This window comes from Heterocephalus glaber, unplaced genomic scaffold (assembly GCF_053883595.1).
Source record: "Heterocephalus glaber isolate CG9 unplaced genomic scaffold, H.glaber_assembly_v1.0 deba00001472, whole genome shotgun sequence".
NCBI classification, from domain to species: Eukaryota; Metazoa; Chordata; class Mammalia; order Rodentia; family Bathyergidae; genus Heterocephalus; species Heterocephalus glaber.
The window spans coordinates 38,469,192-38,485,856 of NW_028258315.1; the positions used below are offsets into that span (position 1 = coordinate 38,469,192).

Consider the following 16,665-nt stretch of genomic DNA (forward strand, 5'->3'; position numbering starts at 1 on the left):
ATCAGAAAAGACAAGAGATTGCTCTGTACTGACAGGCCACAGTGGGGCTTTGTGACCTGGTGATTTCTATGATGTAGTTGACAAGAAATGTTGAGACTTGGGGTTGGACAACCTGAGGAAGAGGGTAATCCCTAAATTCTATTTTTTTTTTTTTTGGTACCAGGGATTGAACTTGCAAGCAGACTTATGCTTGTGAGGTAGGTGGTGGAACCACTGAGCTAAATCCCTGGGCCAATCCCTAAATTCTTGACAAGTACACACATAAGGTATTACAGAGGAAATTACAGATTATCCTTGGAAATGGAACAGATACAAATTTTAATCCTGTTTCTACCAGTCCACGCACGTCACTCAATCTCTTCATTTCTTGATCAATGAGTGGTCATAATACCTGTACCTGATCTTCGAGAGCTGTTGTGTAAATAAGGTAAAGAATAGAAATTACTCTGGCATAATGTAAGTACATAATGAATGTCAGCTATTACTACTGATGTTGAACTTCTCTCTTCATATCTGAAATGTAAACTTAAATGTGTCTGCATTAGGAACTAAGTATGTGATGAATAAAAGAATGAATAAAATGGTAGTATGTTAATAGCTTTATTGGTAAAATATTTGTATTTGCATTTTAAAGGTACTAGTATTTCAAAGCTGGTCTATTTTTCACTACAATGAATTTCTGACTATTAAAAATTTAGCAAAAATACGACAGATGGGGCCAGGGATTTAGCACAGTGGCGCCGCCATCTGCCTTGCAAGTGCAAGGTCCCAAGTTCAATCCCTGGTACCAAAAAAAGAGAGAGAGAGAGATGAACATGAAGGAACATGCAGGTGGGCTCAGATGAGAGATCTGAGGCAGTGAGGTTCCAGGCCCCATCCATCCAGGCCCTAAGGTTGGGCCTGGAATATGTGCTGCATGTACTTTCGAAATCTTTCTTCCTCCCCTTCTCTTTCTTATACCATAGGAATAGTCAAAGTATTTTCCATGGTTCACTTCACAGTAAAGAGAACACATATGCGAGAAGCAGGAAACAATGCTTCTCTCCTTATATAGAAGAATTCTACACAGAAAAATACTGGAGTGAAATAATAGGCTTAATTTAACTTTCCTCTCATGCTTCAAATCCAGATAGTTAATATATTTCCATTGAAAAGCTTAATCTGCTTTAGGGAGAGTGGTTTGCTAACTCTTTCCATATGTGTTTGGGGAGGTAGGTGGAGGGGTATGTTCTAGCAGCATACCCAAGCTAGCCCCAGCCACTGGCGTGGGGCCCTCAGAGCCTGGCTGCTGAGTTCTGCAGAATATTTCTCCCACTCCTCTGTCCTGGTCTTTGCTATCAGGGCTTATTTCTACTCAGAAAAGTTTCTGATGTCTCTCTGAAAAATGTGTCCTCATTTTGTTCAAAATGATACTCTATCTTCTTTCAGGAAACATCTACACTTGTTGGCTTATGGTGAAATCCACTTATTTGGTGGGGATGATTAGAACCAGGGCACAAATATTTATTGAATCTGGTGAAGTTCTGTAAGAAAAGTGTAGACTTCCTGCAACCCTGCTTTGTCAACCAAATGCAACTGGGAACAAAGGTCTCCCTTGTTCCCTCTGATAAAATAGTGATCAAACAGTGTCATATATATTTATGAAATTGTGGGCATTAAACATATTGTTCTTTTCAGTTTTACTTCAGCAAAATGGAAATGGAAGGGATATGGGAGCTGCCTAGATTTTTATTTTTTTTGGTACCAGGGATCGAACTCAGGTCCTTGCTCTTGCGCAGCAGGTGGCAAAACCACTGAGCTAAATCCCCGGCCCCAGGAGCTGCTTAGATTAAGTGCAAACCACTTGAACCCATCAAAGGGCTCTACTTCCTGACAGCAACACAAATGCACTTCACAGCTGAATGTGACAATAGTACCTGGGCTGTGAGATATCTTGTGAGAAGTGGAGGCATACTTGTATGGATCTATTTGTCCCCTCTTGTGACTAATGTTCCCTCTAATGTTTTAATGATGTAAACCAGATGATTAGGCTACATCACCAACAGACTGTAGGGCATATAAAAAGAGGATGCAGCACTGAAATTAAAACCTATATCATGCACCTGTCACCAGTCAATCACAGAGTCATTATTCTAGTCTGTGACTAGAGGTCCTCTCTAGGTGGGAGGTACAGTATTGGAATCGCGGAGCAAGAAGGAGCTGCATCTGTGGCTGGGTTAAACCCATCCAGTTGGGTTGGAGGCATCATGTTGTTGGCCAAGGCCTCACAGCACTGGCACCAAACCCTTCTAGGTCTGGGGCCAATGTGTTCTGTTATACTCACAGCCTCCCTCTGAAGACAGCTCAGTATACACTTAACAGGTGTACTTTCTGCATGGTATCCACTAACTTCCTTATCTGCGTAGAACTCTCATTCTACTTTGACACTATTTATATGTACTTCTTACCCTCATTACTAAATACTAAGTTTATGGCAGAAAAAGATTTTTATTTTACTGTTTTGAGTCCACCTAAATATACACACATGAATATATGGTAGATGATGGATATCTTGGTATAAGATGAATAAATAGGGTAACAGTACAAATTTTAATACAATGCTATAGTTTTGTCTATAGAGCCAAACAAGGTTTTAGTTTTTTTACTTTTTGTAAGTTTTTGGGTATAGCATCAAATATTGACTGTTTTTCCTGAATTATTAATCTACAATATACAGACATTCCTCATTTAAAGATTAAGTTCATGTGACTAGGTCATTGATGAGCAATTATATATAGCATGTACATTATAATATTAGAACAAAGAAATGGTCAAAGGAAACTTCAAATTGATGACTTTGCTTTTATTTGTATAATTCTTTTAGTACTGTAATGTATAACAACATAAAACTACAGTACTGTACGGTACAATCAGCAAAATTACAGTACTATATAAACAAGGCATATTGTACCAGAAAAAGACATTGAGGCTCTATAAACAAGTTGTACAGAACTGTACCAAAAAAAAAAAAAAGAAAAAAAAAGGGCGGGTCGTAAATCTGAGTGGTGGGTATTAAGTCTGAACAGCGAGAGCCTCAGATGTATGTCTGAACAGTCATTAAGCAGGTGGGCTGTTAAATGAAGAATATCTGTAAATACCTATTAGAACCATATTTATTCCTTACCTCACCCACTGACATTCATTAAAGGCCCTGGAGCCAAGCCAACAACAATGTAAACTTCAGCATGCTCCCTGCATTTGCCCAAGAGTGGTCTTTAACTTCTAGTACACTATGAGCAGATGCAAGTTGCCAGGTGAGGCATTGTAGTCCACCATGACCAAACATAAGTCTTGCTTAGTTGAAACACCAGGCTGAAGAGAGAGCATTTTCAGTACTGCTCTCTGCTCTCTTTATGGTGTCTGAAATTCAGGGACTGAATTTGTGCTCCTGTGTTAATGCTAAGAATTGAGTCAACCAGTAACTACTTTGTTACTATGTACCACCATTCAGTAACCTTTGCAAGTATGCCCTACCTCTTACTCTCTAAATCACTTAAGCAGTTCTTTAATTTCTTAATTTGATTTCCTTTTGCATCCATTATCAGAATCCCACATACCACAGATCACTGGTTTCAGTTGCCTCAGTACATTAATGGACTCATGGCTGCTCTTCTCCATGCTGAGCCTGCTACATGCTGGTCCTCCCACCCCCAATTCACTGATGGGATTCACATGGCCTCCAAAGCTCCTGAAAATTTATGAAAAAGTGTGTGTGTGTGTGAAATGTGTGTGAACCTCTTTTTTTGGTGACAGCCCCCATCTTAGTCACTTGTTTCGTTGCTGGGACAAAATACCCTACACCCACAACTGTAAGGAGGAGAAGTTTATTTTGGCTCACAGTTTTTAGAAGATTCAGTCCATAGTTGGCTGACTCCAAGGTAGGGACAGCATGGTGGAAGGACCTAAGCGGAGCAAAGCTGCTCATTCTATGGCAGTCAGGAAGCAGAGAGAAGGGAAGATCTGGGGACAAAAATAAACCCTTTCATGTCACACCCTCAATGACCCAACTCCATCCAGACGCCAACTCCTGACAGCACATTTAGCAACTCAAATGGGTCAATCCACTGATGAGTACAGCACTCCCATGATCTAATCACCTTCCACACACATGAAAATTTTGGGAAACATTTGACATCTAAACCATAACACACCCTAAAAGTTGAACTCCTGACTTATGTAGATAACTGGAAAAAGATACAAGTCCACTGAATGAGAAGCCTGGGGTTGGAACAGTAATTGTGTGATGTGAGGAATCAAGAAATTAGAGCTGAGGAATGATGATGCAGGTAAGAGAAGAAAGAACAAAAAGAAATGACTCCTTCTCCTATTCAGCACAAAGACACATACATACAAGCAGAGGTGGGAGCTTGGAGGCCCCAAAGATCAGCACCTGGGGCCCTAGCAGGACCTGCTCCTCCCCTCAGTCTCACTCCATCTTGGACAAGCAGTGAAGGTGCCTTCTCCCTCTTCCCAGTGTTTTTCTCCCAGGCAGAGGCCTGAAGCCTCCCAAAGAACACTCCTTCATTAGCCCTGGTCTTCTAAATGCTGCTACTGTCTCATGCCCTCTTATATCACAGAAATGACTCTCAGATGAGTGGAAAGAGCTTGGGAAATGTTTTTGGGTACAGTGTTTTTCAACTTTTCATTGGCAAAAGCATATATCCCTGGGGACTGATAATTCTGGCTCTTCCTGCCACAAATGCTTTGGCAGCCAGGGAAGCCTCACCTGGAATGAGCTCATAGCACTTATCATCCCCTCATCCTTAGGGGACAAGCTGCTTGGGGAAAGGCACCACCCCAAGCAAGGAAACCACGTGGGGCAGCTGTGTGAGGACAGGCTCCTACCCTGAGCTTCGAGCTTCATTCTATCTTTCCACACCCTGCTCCTCCAGGACCGCAGCTGCTGGCAGAACTAGTTTTCTCCTTTGTTAACACTGTGCTATTCTTCCCAAGGGGAAGTCAGCAGTGGGGGCTACACACGCAGACTCAGGGTGGGTTTCTGCATGCGCTCATTGGGAGTTCATATTTCTGGTTCCCTTCCCCCCTTTTTTTCTTCTTTGGGGTCTGAGTGCTCCCTGTCTTTTCCCTTTTTCTCAGCTCCTGTCACAGGCGCCTCGTCCTTTCCCACCCCTTCCCACAGTCACACTTTTTCTCTTGGCTACTCCTACATAATCACCATGAAAGGGCACCAGACTGAGAGGTGCCTGTCACCCTTCCGGAAGCTGGTTCTAGCTTGGCAACCGCTTTTCTGAGAAGAAGAAAATGATGCTATTTAACTTTATGAGGCACTCTGCTCAGATGAACACCCCTCAAACCAGGGACAATAATTTAGGGACTAAACGTACAACACATTTAAGTTTTAGGAAATCTAACTGTGAGTGGCTATGATGGTGGCAAAGGAAAAAAAGTTGGAAATACCAAGATTCAACTTTTCATTCATTTCATGGGAGCAAAAAAATCCTCCCTAAAATGAAATAATGTACAAAACAGATGCTCAATATGCCTATTCAAAACTTAAGATTTTAAAAAAAATTATAAGGAGAAGGGCATGAAAATTTAATTTAGTGTTCACCTTAGGTAATTTTGTGTCTTATTGTTCATAGCAATTACCATAAATCTGCATATCAATAAGTGAGTACAGATGTCAGTTGTTACAAGTGCTTGCCAATCAGGTCTGTTAAAAAGTGACAGATGGGTGGTTATAGAACATTCTCATAAGGCCTATTAGCACATTCGCAGGAAGTGTCTGTGGTGTGGACGGCTGGAGACTCAGGGAAGAACACAGGATCTTTGTGGGACTGCAATGCACACTTCACCATGCTGGGGGTATCTCCAACTGGAGCTTCTCACACCTCCCCTACCTTGTTTTTGCAAATGTCTTTCCTTTTCTCCACTTGTGACAGACACTGTAGTGTTCTCAAGGAAAAGGTCTAAAATCCATAATGGAGAGCCTTTTTTGTTATTGTAAGCAAATATTTGCACTCTACAGTTTTATTGTTACTTAAAAAAATTAAGATCATATATTCTGAAAGGGAATTACTTTCAGCTTAACTGAAAATTAGTATTAAATAAAGCAGTTTCCTCTATTGATCAATAGATAATTTCTCTTCATCACGACTTCAAATCTTTAATTTGTTTAATAGGAATTTCTCATTCTAAGAAAAAAAAATCCCTAACAAAGAATAACCTACTCAGTAAGCTACAAATATTTTACAGGATGGAGGTAGTTTTCTATCACTATCTCTCAACTGCTTCCTTTTTAAGAATTTTGGGACTCTCTCTTCCTAAGATTTGACTTCTCATTTGGCCTGTTAAACTATTCCCACAGCTTATTATTTATGCACTTGCATTTATCTGCACTTGGAGCTTATATTTATGCAAATGTACCTGGTTTGGCTGCCATACAATACTTTTTTTTTTTTTTAAGTTTGGAGGCCAGAGACACATCAGATTTTGGACTAGGCAGAATTGAATTTAGAATTTGGATCCACAATTACTAACTCTGTGACTATAGATAACTTTGTTAACCAATCTAAGCCTCAGCTGCCCATCTGGAAAATGGGACACCAATAGCCCCTACCTCATAGAATTGTGAGATTTGAGGGTTCTGTATCATAACCCATATTGATATAGGAGATAGGGTGTGGTGAAGCTGGCTGGGAAAATGAGCGGGGCTTGTCAATGATAAGATTCAAGGCAACACCAGGACCCAATATATAGAACTCACGAACTCCCACAAGATGTGGACAACATAAAAGACTGGCCATCACAGAAAGCCAGTATCATGCATGAGTTTCTATGATAACCCATCCTATGTACTTTTATTTTTGCTTTTACCCTCCTTTTCTCTTTGTTTGGCCCATGTGTGAAGAGCTGCTTTCTCCTTTACCCATTTATCCTGCACTTTTCAAATAAACTTTTGACACCGTTTTTGGCTTGTCTTATCCAATTCTTTGTTCAAGACCAGAAAGACCTGGAAGACTTGATCGGTGAGCAATTTCTAAAGAAACTACCCTATAACAGTATGTCACTTTCTGGTGCTGTAGTCTCATAACTTATTTAACCTTTCCATACTTCTGTTTTCCCAAGTGTAAAGTAATAACAAAGTTTTGTCTTTGGCCAGCACAATAACTATATGATTATTACAATAAGCTAGGTTAAATACAAACTTGTGAAATACTACCCTTGTTTTTCTATCATGATGATCTTCTAAGATATAATAGTTGTTATAAAGAAATTAATGATCAAAAAGATACTTTCTCCTTATTCTTTTCTCTTTCAAGGAAAATCCAGACTATTAGCCTAAACTGAGACCCCAAATTTCTCAGATTTCAGAAACTCACTGAATGAGAAATGGCCAATTTTTTTATTATAAGTTTTAAGAGTGAAAATAAAATTAGTCAACTTCAAAGAGGCACAATAAGTATACTCAAAGAATTCAACTTATAAAGATTTGATCCTGGGCCGGGGATTTAGCTCAGTGGTTACACCGCCTGGCTCGCAAGTGCAAGGACCCAAGTTTGATCCCCGGTACCGAAAAAAAAAGAATTGATTCTAATCCATTTTCTGCTTTTAAATTCCACATTTAGTAAAGGTTTCTTTTTATAGAAATCATAAAATACATCTGAAGATATTTTAGTTTGAAAGAAGAATACTAAGATTTTTCTGGGAAAAGAAAGTATAGTTGATGCCTCATTTTATTGATGCAACTACTCAATAACTTGCCATCTAAAATTTCTTCTTTGGGTTTATTTTCTCCTGAAATGGAAAATGTTTTACACACATAAATGAGGCATTTTAAGACTTTAACTATAAACCTCAACCTCCTGAAGGATAGACCATCATATTTTGAGAGATGTTCACAGCAAAATATTACTGGTTCTCAAAATATTTCACTGTTTTTGATGATAGTGGTCCAAGCTGGACTATTTAAATTTTATATGTGCAGTTTATTAATATGCTGCTGTCATACATAAAAATGACGTATGAATTGTACATGTGCTCACTCTCACTATGTCACAACATTAATCATTCAACAAGCATTTTAATATGAGGTGGGGTTGGAGATAAATGAACTCTTAGATTCCTTAAATTCTGTTATCACATGGCTTCTACTGTATTTGTTATGTACAGTGTGCTCTGTAACATATTTTATATTATACAAACTATCTCCAAATCCTCAGCATCTCAATGATGAAGATACTGGCATTAGTTTATATAGTTTTTTTTAAAGTTTATACATAAGGCTAAAGCCAAATTTCTTAATTCAATAAATGGACATTTAACTTTGGAAATGCATCCAAAATACAAACTTACATCTGCCAGTTTACAAATTTCTTCATTCATCCATTCAAAAATAGCCCCGAGAACCTTTCAGAGGAGTATAAGCTGAGTCTATTGGTTAGCAGACTAGGCCATGCTCTCTTGGAACTCCAAGTGTGACTTGATGCACCAATGAGTAGGGAGTACCGGAGACAGAAGGGAGGAAGGAAAGGACTTTATGAGAGCCCTTCCCACATTTGGGAGAATTGGGAAAGATTTCTAGAAACTAACCCTTACTACCAATCTACCATGATCACTTTATAACACTGGTATAGATTAATTGGTAAGGAAAAAAGTTAATCCCTTCTTTTGAGACAAAAGAGTAGGAAAGATTATATAACTTTTCTGTATTGGGGAATAAAACACCCCCAACCATAATGGTTCTTAGGAAGATGAGACCTAATTACACACACACACACACACACACACACACACACACACACACACACACACACACGCGGTACACTGGATAGAAATCACCAAGGGCTGGGGATTTTTCTCAGTGGTTCCACCGCCTGCCTTGCAAGTGCAAGGTCCTGAGTTCAATCCCTGGTACCAAAAAAAAAAAAAAAAAAAAAAAAGAAATCACCAAGACAGGAGTCTTGATACCTACATTTTGAATAGTCTAAGTATTCAAAATAATGGTAGATAATGAACTCTTTAGCATTTGATTTTCCACCCTGTGCAAACTGTGCTAAATTTGCCATGTTGAAGGTTTAAAACATGGGTATTTTGCGAAGCCCAGAGCATTTATACAATGCCTTTAGCCATATGCTCCATGGCACCTTATAAGGTAACTCCCAGATACCCTTAGTTTTAAATGAGCACAGAGAGCATGTAAATGCTAATATCCTGACCTGTGGTTGGCACAGCAAAGGTGCACACATCCTAATGAAGAATGATAGGCCATGCTGTCCACCTGGGAAGACACACTGGGCAGTAGCCTCAGGACTAAGTGACCTTTTCTGCATAATGCAACTTTGGGAGTGGAAGAGCCTGAGGCTTCCTGTAAGGAACACCTCTAATTTCAGGCCAGGATGGGTCTCCTATTATCTGAAAACGTGAGAACCTTACCATTTATTTTACAGCTCGCAACAGAGGTTTTTTTCCTTTTAAAAACATAAAATAACCCCAGATATTTTACTAATGTCTCCCAGTTCCCCTTACAGAATGAAAAATAAATTAACCTTTCACTCTTAGCTCCAATGCCTGCTTCTCAAACTTATTTGTAGATATACTGCAATATTTTAATATTTATTATTTCAAAATACATTTTTTCGAATAATCCAAAAGGTATATTCCAGCAGAACAAACTGGTGGTGCCAACAAATTTGAAGCTCAATAAATCATTCAGCAGTATAGTATTGACCACTGGCCAATATATACCATCAGACAAGAAGTTACCATTAGCCTGTGTGTCACAGTGGGCAGCTGGGCAGACAATCACAAAACACTTTTGAGGAGAAGCCTCACTGTAAGTTTTTCTAGAGTCATTCAAAGTGAAAATAAAACACCAAGGATATGTATTTGAAGGAAAAGAATATAGAAAAAAAGATTTTTATAGTGACAGATAAATCTGGTTTTTATTCTGCACACTTAGGTTTCATTTTATTGATTCAAGGTGTCCTCATCCTAATACGCCAAAAATTGGTATTTACCGATTTCTCCCTCACTTTGTGAGTCAAACAAGGAAAAAGCTTTCTAACTGTTCCTTCCAGCAGGTTAATGGGTACCTGTGTTCTGATTTCTTGCACAAGCTGCATTCTCTGACTCCATGTTAAGGTAGGTTATCAGCATGGAGGTGGCACAGTAGGAGTGACCTTTCACTAATCACTGCACCTCAAGCAACTACTGGCACAGCTCATTATGAAAAGGGATCCTTCAACGAGTGGCCTTTCATATGTAGGCAGACTTTGATTTTCTTGGGAACAAAGATTATTCTCTCACATAAAGGCTTCTGATGAACAATTCTGTCAACTGTGTACTAAAGTAAAAAAACACCTTGTTAATTTTCTCTCATTATCAAGAGACTACAAACTATATCAAACATAGGCCTCCAATCTTGGCTTTCCTTATGGAGGCCAGAATATTTTTACTGAGTGCCTATTAAAATTTTAGAGGAATGTCAATTATTGGCTGCCCTGGATATAGGAATCTAGTTGGTAATTCCCCAGTAATCAATCCCATTAAAAAAAACACATGACAAAAATGTATAGTATACAGGGATTCTCATGCAAAGGTAGGACAAATACCTTAGAGCAGCTGATTTCAATTTAAACACCTAAGACAGAAAGCTAATAGGCCTGGCAATTAATTACTCTTTACCCTCTTTCCCTGATTCTTTTCTTTGCCCTGTCAACCAAATAAAAATTCAGACAACACATAGTTGGAAAGAAAGACATGCTTCGTGACTTACCAGCCATTTGTTGAATGCCACTGAATGCACCCAGGTTGCTGGAGGAGGTGGCTTGCTGCAGAAGCTGCAAATGAATACACAAGTGGAAAGTCAGAACAGTGTGAAGATGAAAACAGAGTAACTTCTTCATTAAATTGAAGGCAAATTCCGTTCCCTTTACATTTACATAGTTGGCTGCCACAACCTATTGATGGACTGAAGGTCCCCAGAGTTGGGGTTGTAAATCCATATTATGTCTAATTTCTATTAAGAAACACAGACACTGGGGAAACTCACTAACACTGCTGCCTTAAAACAATTAATCAATTTACTCTTAACAACCAGGTGTTAAATCTATTGAAACCAACATAGTGTGACTAATTATATCTCTCTGCAGTCTAGTAGTTACCATAACTTGTCTCTGCCAATCAGGGTCCATTCCTTCTTCTCTTCAAAGCTCAGTTTTTTTCATTCTTTATCAGAAGTGCATAGATCCATTCTTAGGCCAACATAAAGATCATCACAATAATTACAGACATAAGTGCATCTATTTATAGGCATACTATTATAGCTTCAGCCACGAGACCAAGAGAATAGTCAGTCATTTTTAAGATGGTCTTCAATGGTAGAGAAAAATATACTATTTGTCAAAACTTGGAATTATCTGGTGCTATATATGTTGGAGCCTATGCATTATTAGTATTTCAACCTTTGAAAAAAGAAATATGCTTGTTAAATGCCTGTGAAAAAGCATACATTTCCCCCTACAGCTTTTAAAAACATACTTTTACTGCCACATAGAATCAGTGAGTGCTATAAGGTCAAGGCACCTGTTCAGAAGTGCTCCTGCCCTTGTTGAACTTTTAGGTTAAGTTTAATGCTAAACTAAGTATCTGACTAGATGTACAGACATTCTCTTTTTGGTAAGATAGATCAATACAGATATAGTTTGTATGTTGGGGAAGTATGTAGTTATCTCACATATTCCAATATACATGGATACCAAATGATGTAGCTTTATAAAATTACTGAAAAATTGTTACGACACCATGTGCTTATGAGGAACAAAGTGAATTAATTCACTACTGTAGAAACAGCTATCAGAACTTAGGTGGAGCCATGTGAAACAATGTAGAATAATGGTGTTCTGTGGGTCTCTTCAATTTAATAAGAAAAACTCAATAATTGGATATGACTAAAAAATGAGCACGGATCAACTAATACAAAACCACCAACAAGAATGGTTGATTAAACGTGAATCTCAGGGACAATGATATTATAGGATGTGGTATTTACAAGGACTAAAATTTGAAAGATGTCTGTATGTTCATCTGTCCTCTTAACTTGTTAGAATGTAGTACACAGATATTCTGTGCATGCATATACATATGTGCTCTACCATACATACACAAAAAGAAGGAAACACCAAAGTGGAGGGTGTGGGAGAACCTGGGGATTATACATTTTAATAGAGAAATACCTTATTTTGATTGGTGGAGTTTCCCATTCTCTTATGTTTACCAGTCCCCTGTTTCTCACATTCTATGTTTTTAAAATTTAAAGTTGTACAATTAAATCAGCTTTGAAGATAATCTGAGGAATTGGTAACACCTGTTAAGTGGAACTAGCTGGAGTGTCATGAAATCATGACCAAGGATTACTTCCATGGATAACCAATCTTTTGTGAGGCAGGGTCAGAATCTATAGTTCAGAATAGAAGTAGGGAATGCCTTCAAGGCCGAGAGCTTTTTCAGAGAAAAGAAATTTAAATAAAAGGTTAGAACAGAGATGGCTAAGAACTAATATCCGTGACGGGAGAAAACACAGCACGAGCTTATAGAAACATTTTTATAAATAAGGCTGAGATTAATTCTCTTTCAAGTATGAAAGTAATTTGCAGATGTGGTCACAGAAACATGTGCCAGAGATTTCTGTGAGCTGTGGAGCACAGGAGATGTATCTGAATACTGAGAGCATGCACATGTGTTTTGGATCTCAGAAATGATAAAACAAGAAGCTGGACTAGGCTGGGTTTGGTGGTGCACACCTGTAATGCCAGCACTTGGAAGGCTGAATCAGGAGGATTGCCATGAGTTTGACACCAGCCTGGATTACATAGTGAGTTTAAGGCCAGTCTGAACTACATATAGAGACGTGGCCTCAAAAAAAAAAAAAGTCACAGTTGATACAGATTTTAGCAAGGCATCTGACAAAAATCACTTATAGAGTGTCTTTAAGGATAAGATAGAATAATGGCTAGAGATGACAATAAACGTGGTCAGTGCTTTTGTTAATAACTCAGATGAAGACAAGAAAATTATGTTTCACATAACCAATGGTGTACTGAATAGCTACTCCAGGCTAGGCCCTGCTGGGCACTGAAGGTGGGGAAGGATAGAAGAGGAAACGTGAGCTGGTTCTCAGAGTCCTTAAGAAACAACATGGCAAGGTGGCAAGAAAATACATGGCTGAAACTCCATCAGTCATCAGCAGCTGTATGTAAAGTTACTTGATCTCAGCCTCCCTTTTCTCATCTCATCTCATCTCATCTCATCTCATCTCATCTCCCTTATCTCCCTTTTCACAAGCAGGATAATCCCTTTTCAAGACAACAGGGAGGACATTTTATAAAACAGTATAATTTCTGCTACAAACTGAAGCTAGTGGATGATATAATCCTGAGAGGGATAGTTAAAATGTAAAATGACAGAATTAGGACACAATGCATGCATGTGCTCAAGTTTGCCCCTGCCACCAAGCTGGAATAAAAGGCCAAAACTCACAACATGAAATACTATGAATTTCAAGTCCAGTATTTAGGTTCTAAAGCAGAAAAGGGGGTAGAAAAGCATGTTTAGCTGTAGTTCTGTTAAAAATAGAGCATTCATTTTCACTACACATCAGACATGGTTACTACAAATGCTACTCTCTAGCTACAGTATGATGTTTTAAAATCCACACTAGGTGTCACTACTTTGTCCTTTTAGATCTTACAGGGCAATATTTTCCAATTTTGGCCACTGTGCTTCAGTAGATCTTACAGGGTAACTATCTCAAGTTCTGGCCACTGTATTTCAGTGAAGCTGACAAAGTGAAATGGGTAATACAAAGGAAACACAAGAATGTGAAGGCTTAAAAGCTTTAAAATGTAAGGGATGGTTCAGAGAATTGGGTCTGTTCGGCCTGAAATAGGACCTAATTTCTTTGATTTCAGATAAGTGAAGAATGAAATATTTTATTTCATCAACACAATTCCATTGAGAAGACCCAGGATCACAGAAAGTTCAGTACTGGAGGCCCCTGCAGTTAGGTTCTAGTTTCTTGCCCAGTGTACAACACAGGCCTGAGAAAAAAAAACAAACCTAAAAGACAACTAAGAGAGACAGAAAGTAGGGTGCCAGGGCAAACAATGCTGGAGCAACCGACAAAGTCCTTGCCAGTCCATGCCACTGATTTTTATTGGTAATCACTTGGGGTAAAGGTGAGCTACATGCAAGATATGCAGTTGTGTGGTTTCTATGAAAATTAATGTAAGCAAGGCTCATTAAGGGCAAGGCAAATTAGGAACAAAATCGACAAAATATATGGTTGTAATTAGAACACTGTCCTTCTAGTCAGAAGGTTTTAGTTGTGGAAACAGAATTTGGGTGTGAGTTACTTTGACCTCAGTGCATCAGCTTTGGCTGGACTCACTCCTATAAAAAGCCAATCATGGGGTTAACTCTTTACAGCCTGCTTTGGGCATAATCAATATTACGGTCCCTTGCAGTTCAGGAGATTTTTAGCTGAGACCCAGACAGGACACATACTGACCTGCCCCCCAGCAAGTTCTCGGCTAGCTCTCTCACTATCAGAAAATCAGCTCTCAAGCATGTGGCCTCTCTTCTAACACAGGGCTTTAGGATGTCTCAAAACACTGGTTTGAAGTTTAGCCTATGGAGCTTTGTTCATGTTGCTTTAGACAAGAATTAAATCTGTCATATTCTTAGGTTAATCACTTAACTTGCAAAAATATTCTGCTTATGAACTGATTTCATTAATTTGTGGGAGTCAAAATGTACAGAAAATGAGTTCTTTAGCATACATAGGGCAAAAGTAGCTTTCCAGAGTCCCAGGGGCACTATGCAGGATTTTTTCTAGCACTTACCGCCAGGTACTGTGGGGTAAGTCCACCCAGCCCCGTCAGGTTCCCCCAGGTGGCAGTGTTGAGCTGCTGCATCTGCTGTGCAAGCTGCTGTTGGAGGCGCCTTTGCTCTTTGTCCTTCTGAGTATCAGCAAACTTCACCACGATAGGTGAAGAGCAGCCCTGTGGTCAGACATATTGGAAAGCGAAGAGGAAGTTACAGCCTGGTTGAATCTTCTCATGACAGTCAGCGCTGGATCCCTTAACTATCTTGCAGCGCATGGAATGGTCTAGAATGATTTAAGAATGGTTTGATATTCCTTCTCAGAATAGTATCATCAACAGAAAACTCCAGATCTATCATTGGCTTGTTTGGGGTGGGGGTGGGCTGTCTGGTGCTTGGTCCAGCCATCTACTTCCTTACTCTGATTATCAAACTAGCTATCCTGCCGTCTTCATGGGTCTTTCTTCAACCTTCCAGGGTTCCTTTGAGACAAAAGACCTTATTTTTATTTAGGTCTCATGGCTGGCAAGTCTTAAAGACAGCCTTGTCTTTGTCAGAGGAGAATTTAGAATAACAATGTTATTCATTCATTCATTTTTTTTTTTTACTATTTCCAATTTTTAATTATGTAATTTGAACCTGGGAATTGTGGAAATCATACTAATCCAATAGTAATAGGGAGAAGTGGGTTTCATTTTAGGAATGTGGATGAAGGAAAGTGATAAAAAACATAGGCACTGATCAAAGTAATAGTTCATGTTTTCAGAAAGGTCTGTCTTCCTTCTATGGCACATCTACCCTATCCGAAATCCTTAGAACAACTGTAAACCAAAGGAACCAGAAGCATAGTCTAGTCAAAGGAGATACAGTATATCTTAAATGGCAGAAGGAGGATTCTACTGTTTCTTTCCCTAATGAATCTTACCATTCTAGCAGCTTCTTTCAGTTTTAATTTCCTTTAAGAGGCAAGGAGTAGGGGTAGTGAGAAAGAAAAAGCCAAAAGTCATACAATACGATGAATTCATCTTTGAGGTAGATACATTCTTTAGGAAAATAATAGATTAGTATCTCAAGCACAATCCTCTCCAAAGCACGTTTGAAACATCTTCCACTTGGTAATGTTCCTTCCCTAGTTTTTCTCCTTCCCAATGTGTCTTGCCTGTACATACCATCACCGTTCAAGCTATTTCATTTTGCTGAGGTAAAAAGAAGTAATTCTATCCAGTGATTAAATAAAAACTTATAATGATACTCAGCATGATAATAGTCCCCTCTTTTCTCCTCTCAGAAATGTTATATTCCTATTTAACCAGGCTATTTGCTTCCATTCCCTTTGGGTCATTTTTATTTCTCCTAGAAAACAAACTTGCATATTTTTATTTATTACCTTGAGTTGTTATTGGGGAGGTAGCTACAAATACATGCTGTCATCTTATCTTTCATTTTTTTAAAAAGTGAAGAAAGTGAGATGACTACTTCAATGTTGAATTTCTAGCCTATGACTCTTCAGCTCTGGTAGGCAGAGTCATGGTAGAGAATGTTAAATGTCAGTCAAGTGCATAAAAACAATGTTTCTACTATTAAAAAAACCCTGTAATTCATTTTTCTTTATATTTCAGTACTCCATTACTTTAAAAAGTAAAATACTTTGAAGACAGAAATTATGTAGAGAAGGGTTTGTCATGAAAGAGTTGTTATTGTTACATCAAAAGTATTACATAACAAATGATAGCATCTCCTCCTAATAGTACATTTGTTATTCTTTTCTTCCTTAAATACTAA

General features: G+C 38.7%; 1 protein-coding gene across 37 annotated transcripts in view; it reads right to left on the bottom strand.

Moving 5' to 3' along the window:
* The window catches only part of Celf2 (CUGBP Elav-like family member 2), an 830,356-nt gene that overhangs the window by 52,167 nt on the left and 761,524 nt on the right, over positions 1-16,665 (bottom strand). For all 37 annotated transcript variants that reach the window (XM_087181290.1, XM_087181288.1, XM_087181297.1 and 34 more), the window contains 2 exons: positions 14,904-15,062; positions 10,778-10,841 (listed from right to left, as the gene is read on the bottom strand). In XM_087181290.1, coding sequence (XP_087037416.1) covers positions 10,778-10,841; positions 14,904-15,062 — 223 coding nt within the window. The remainder of the gene's footprint in view (positions 1-10,777; positions 10,842-14,903; positions 15,063-16,665) is intronic.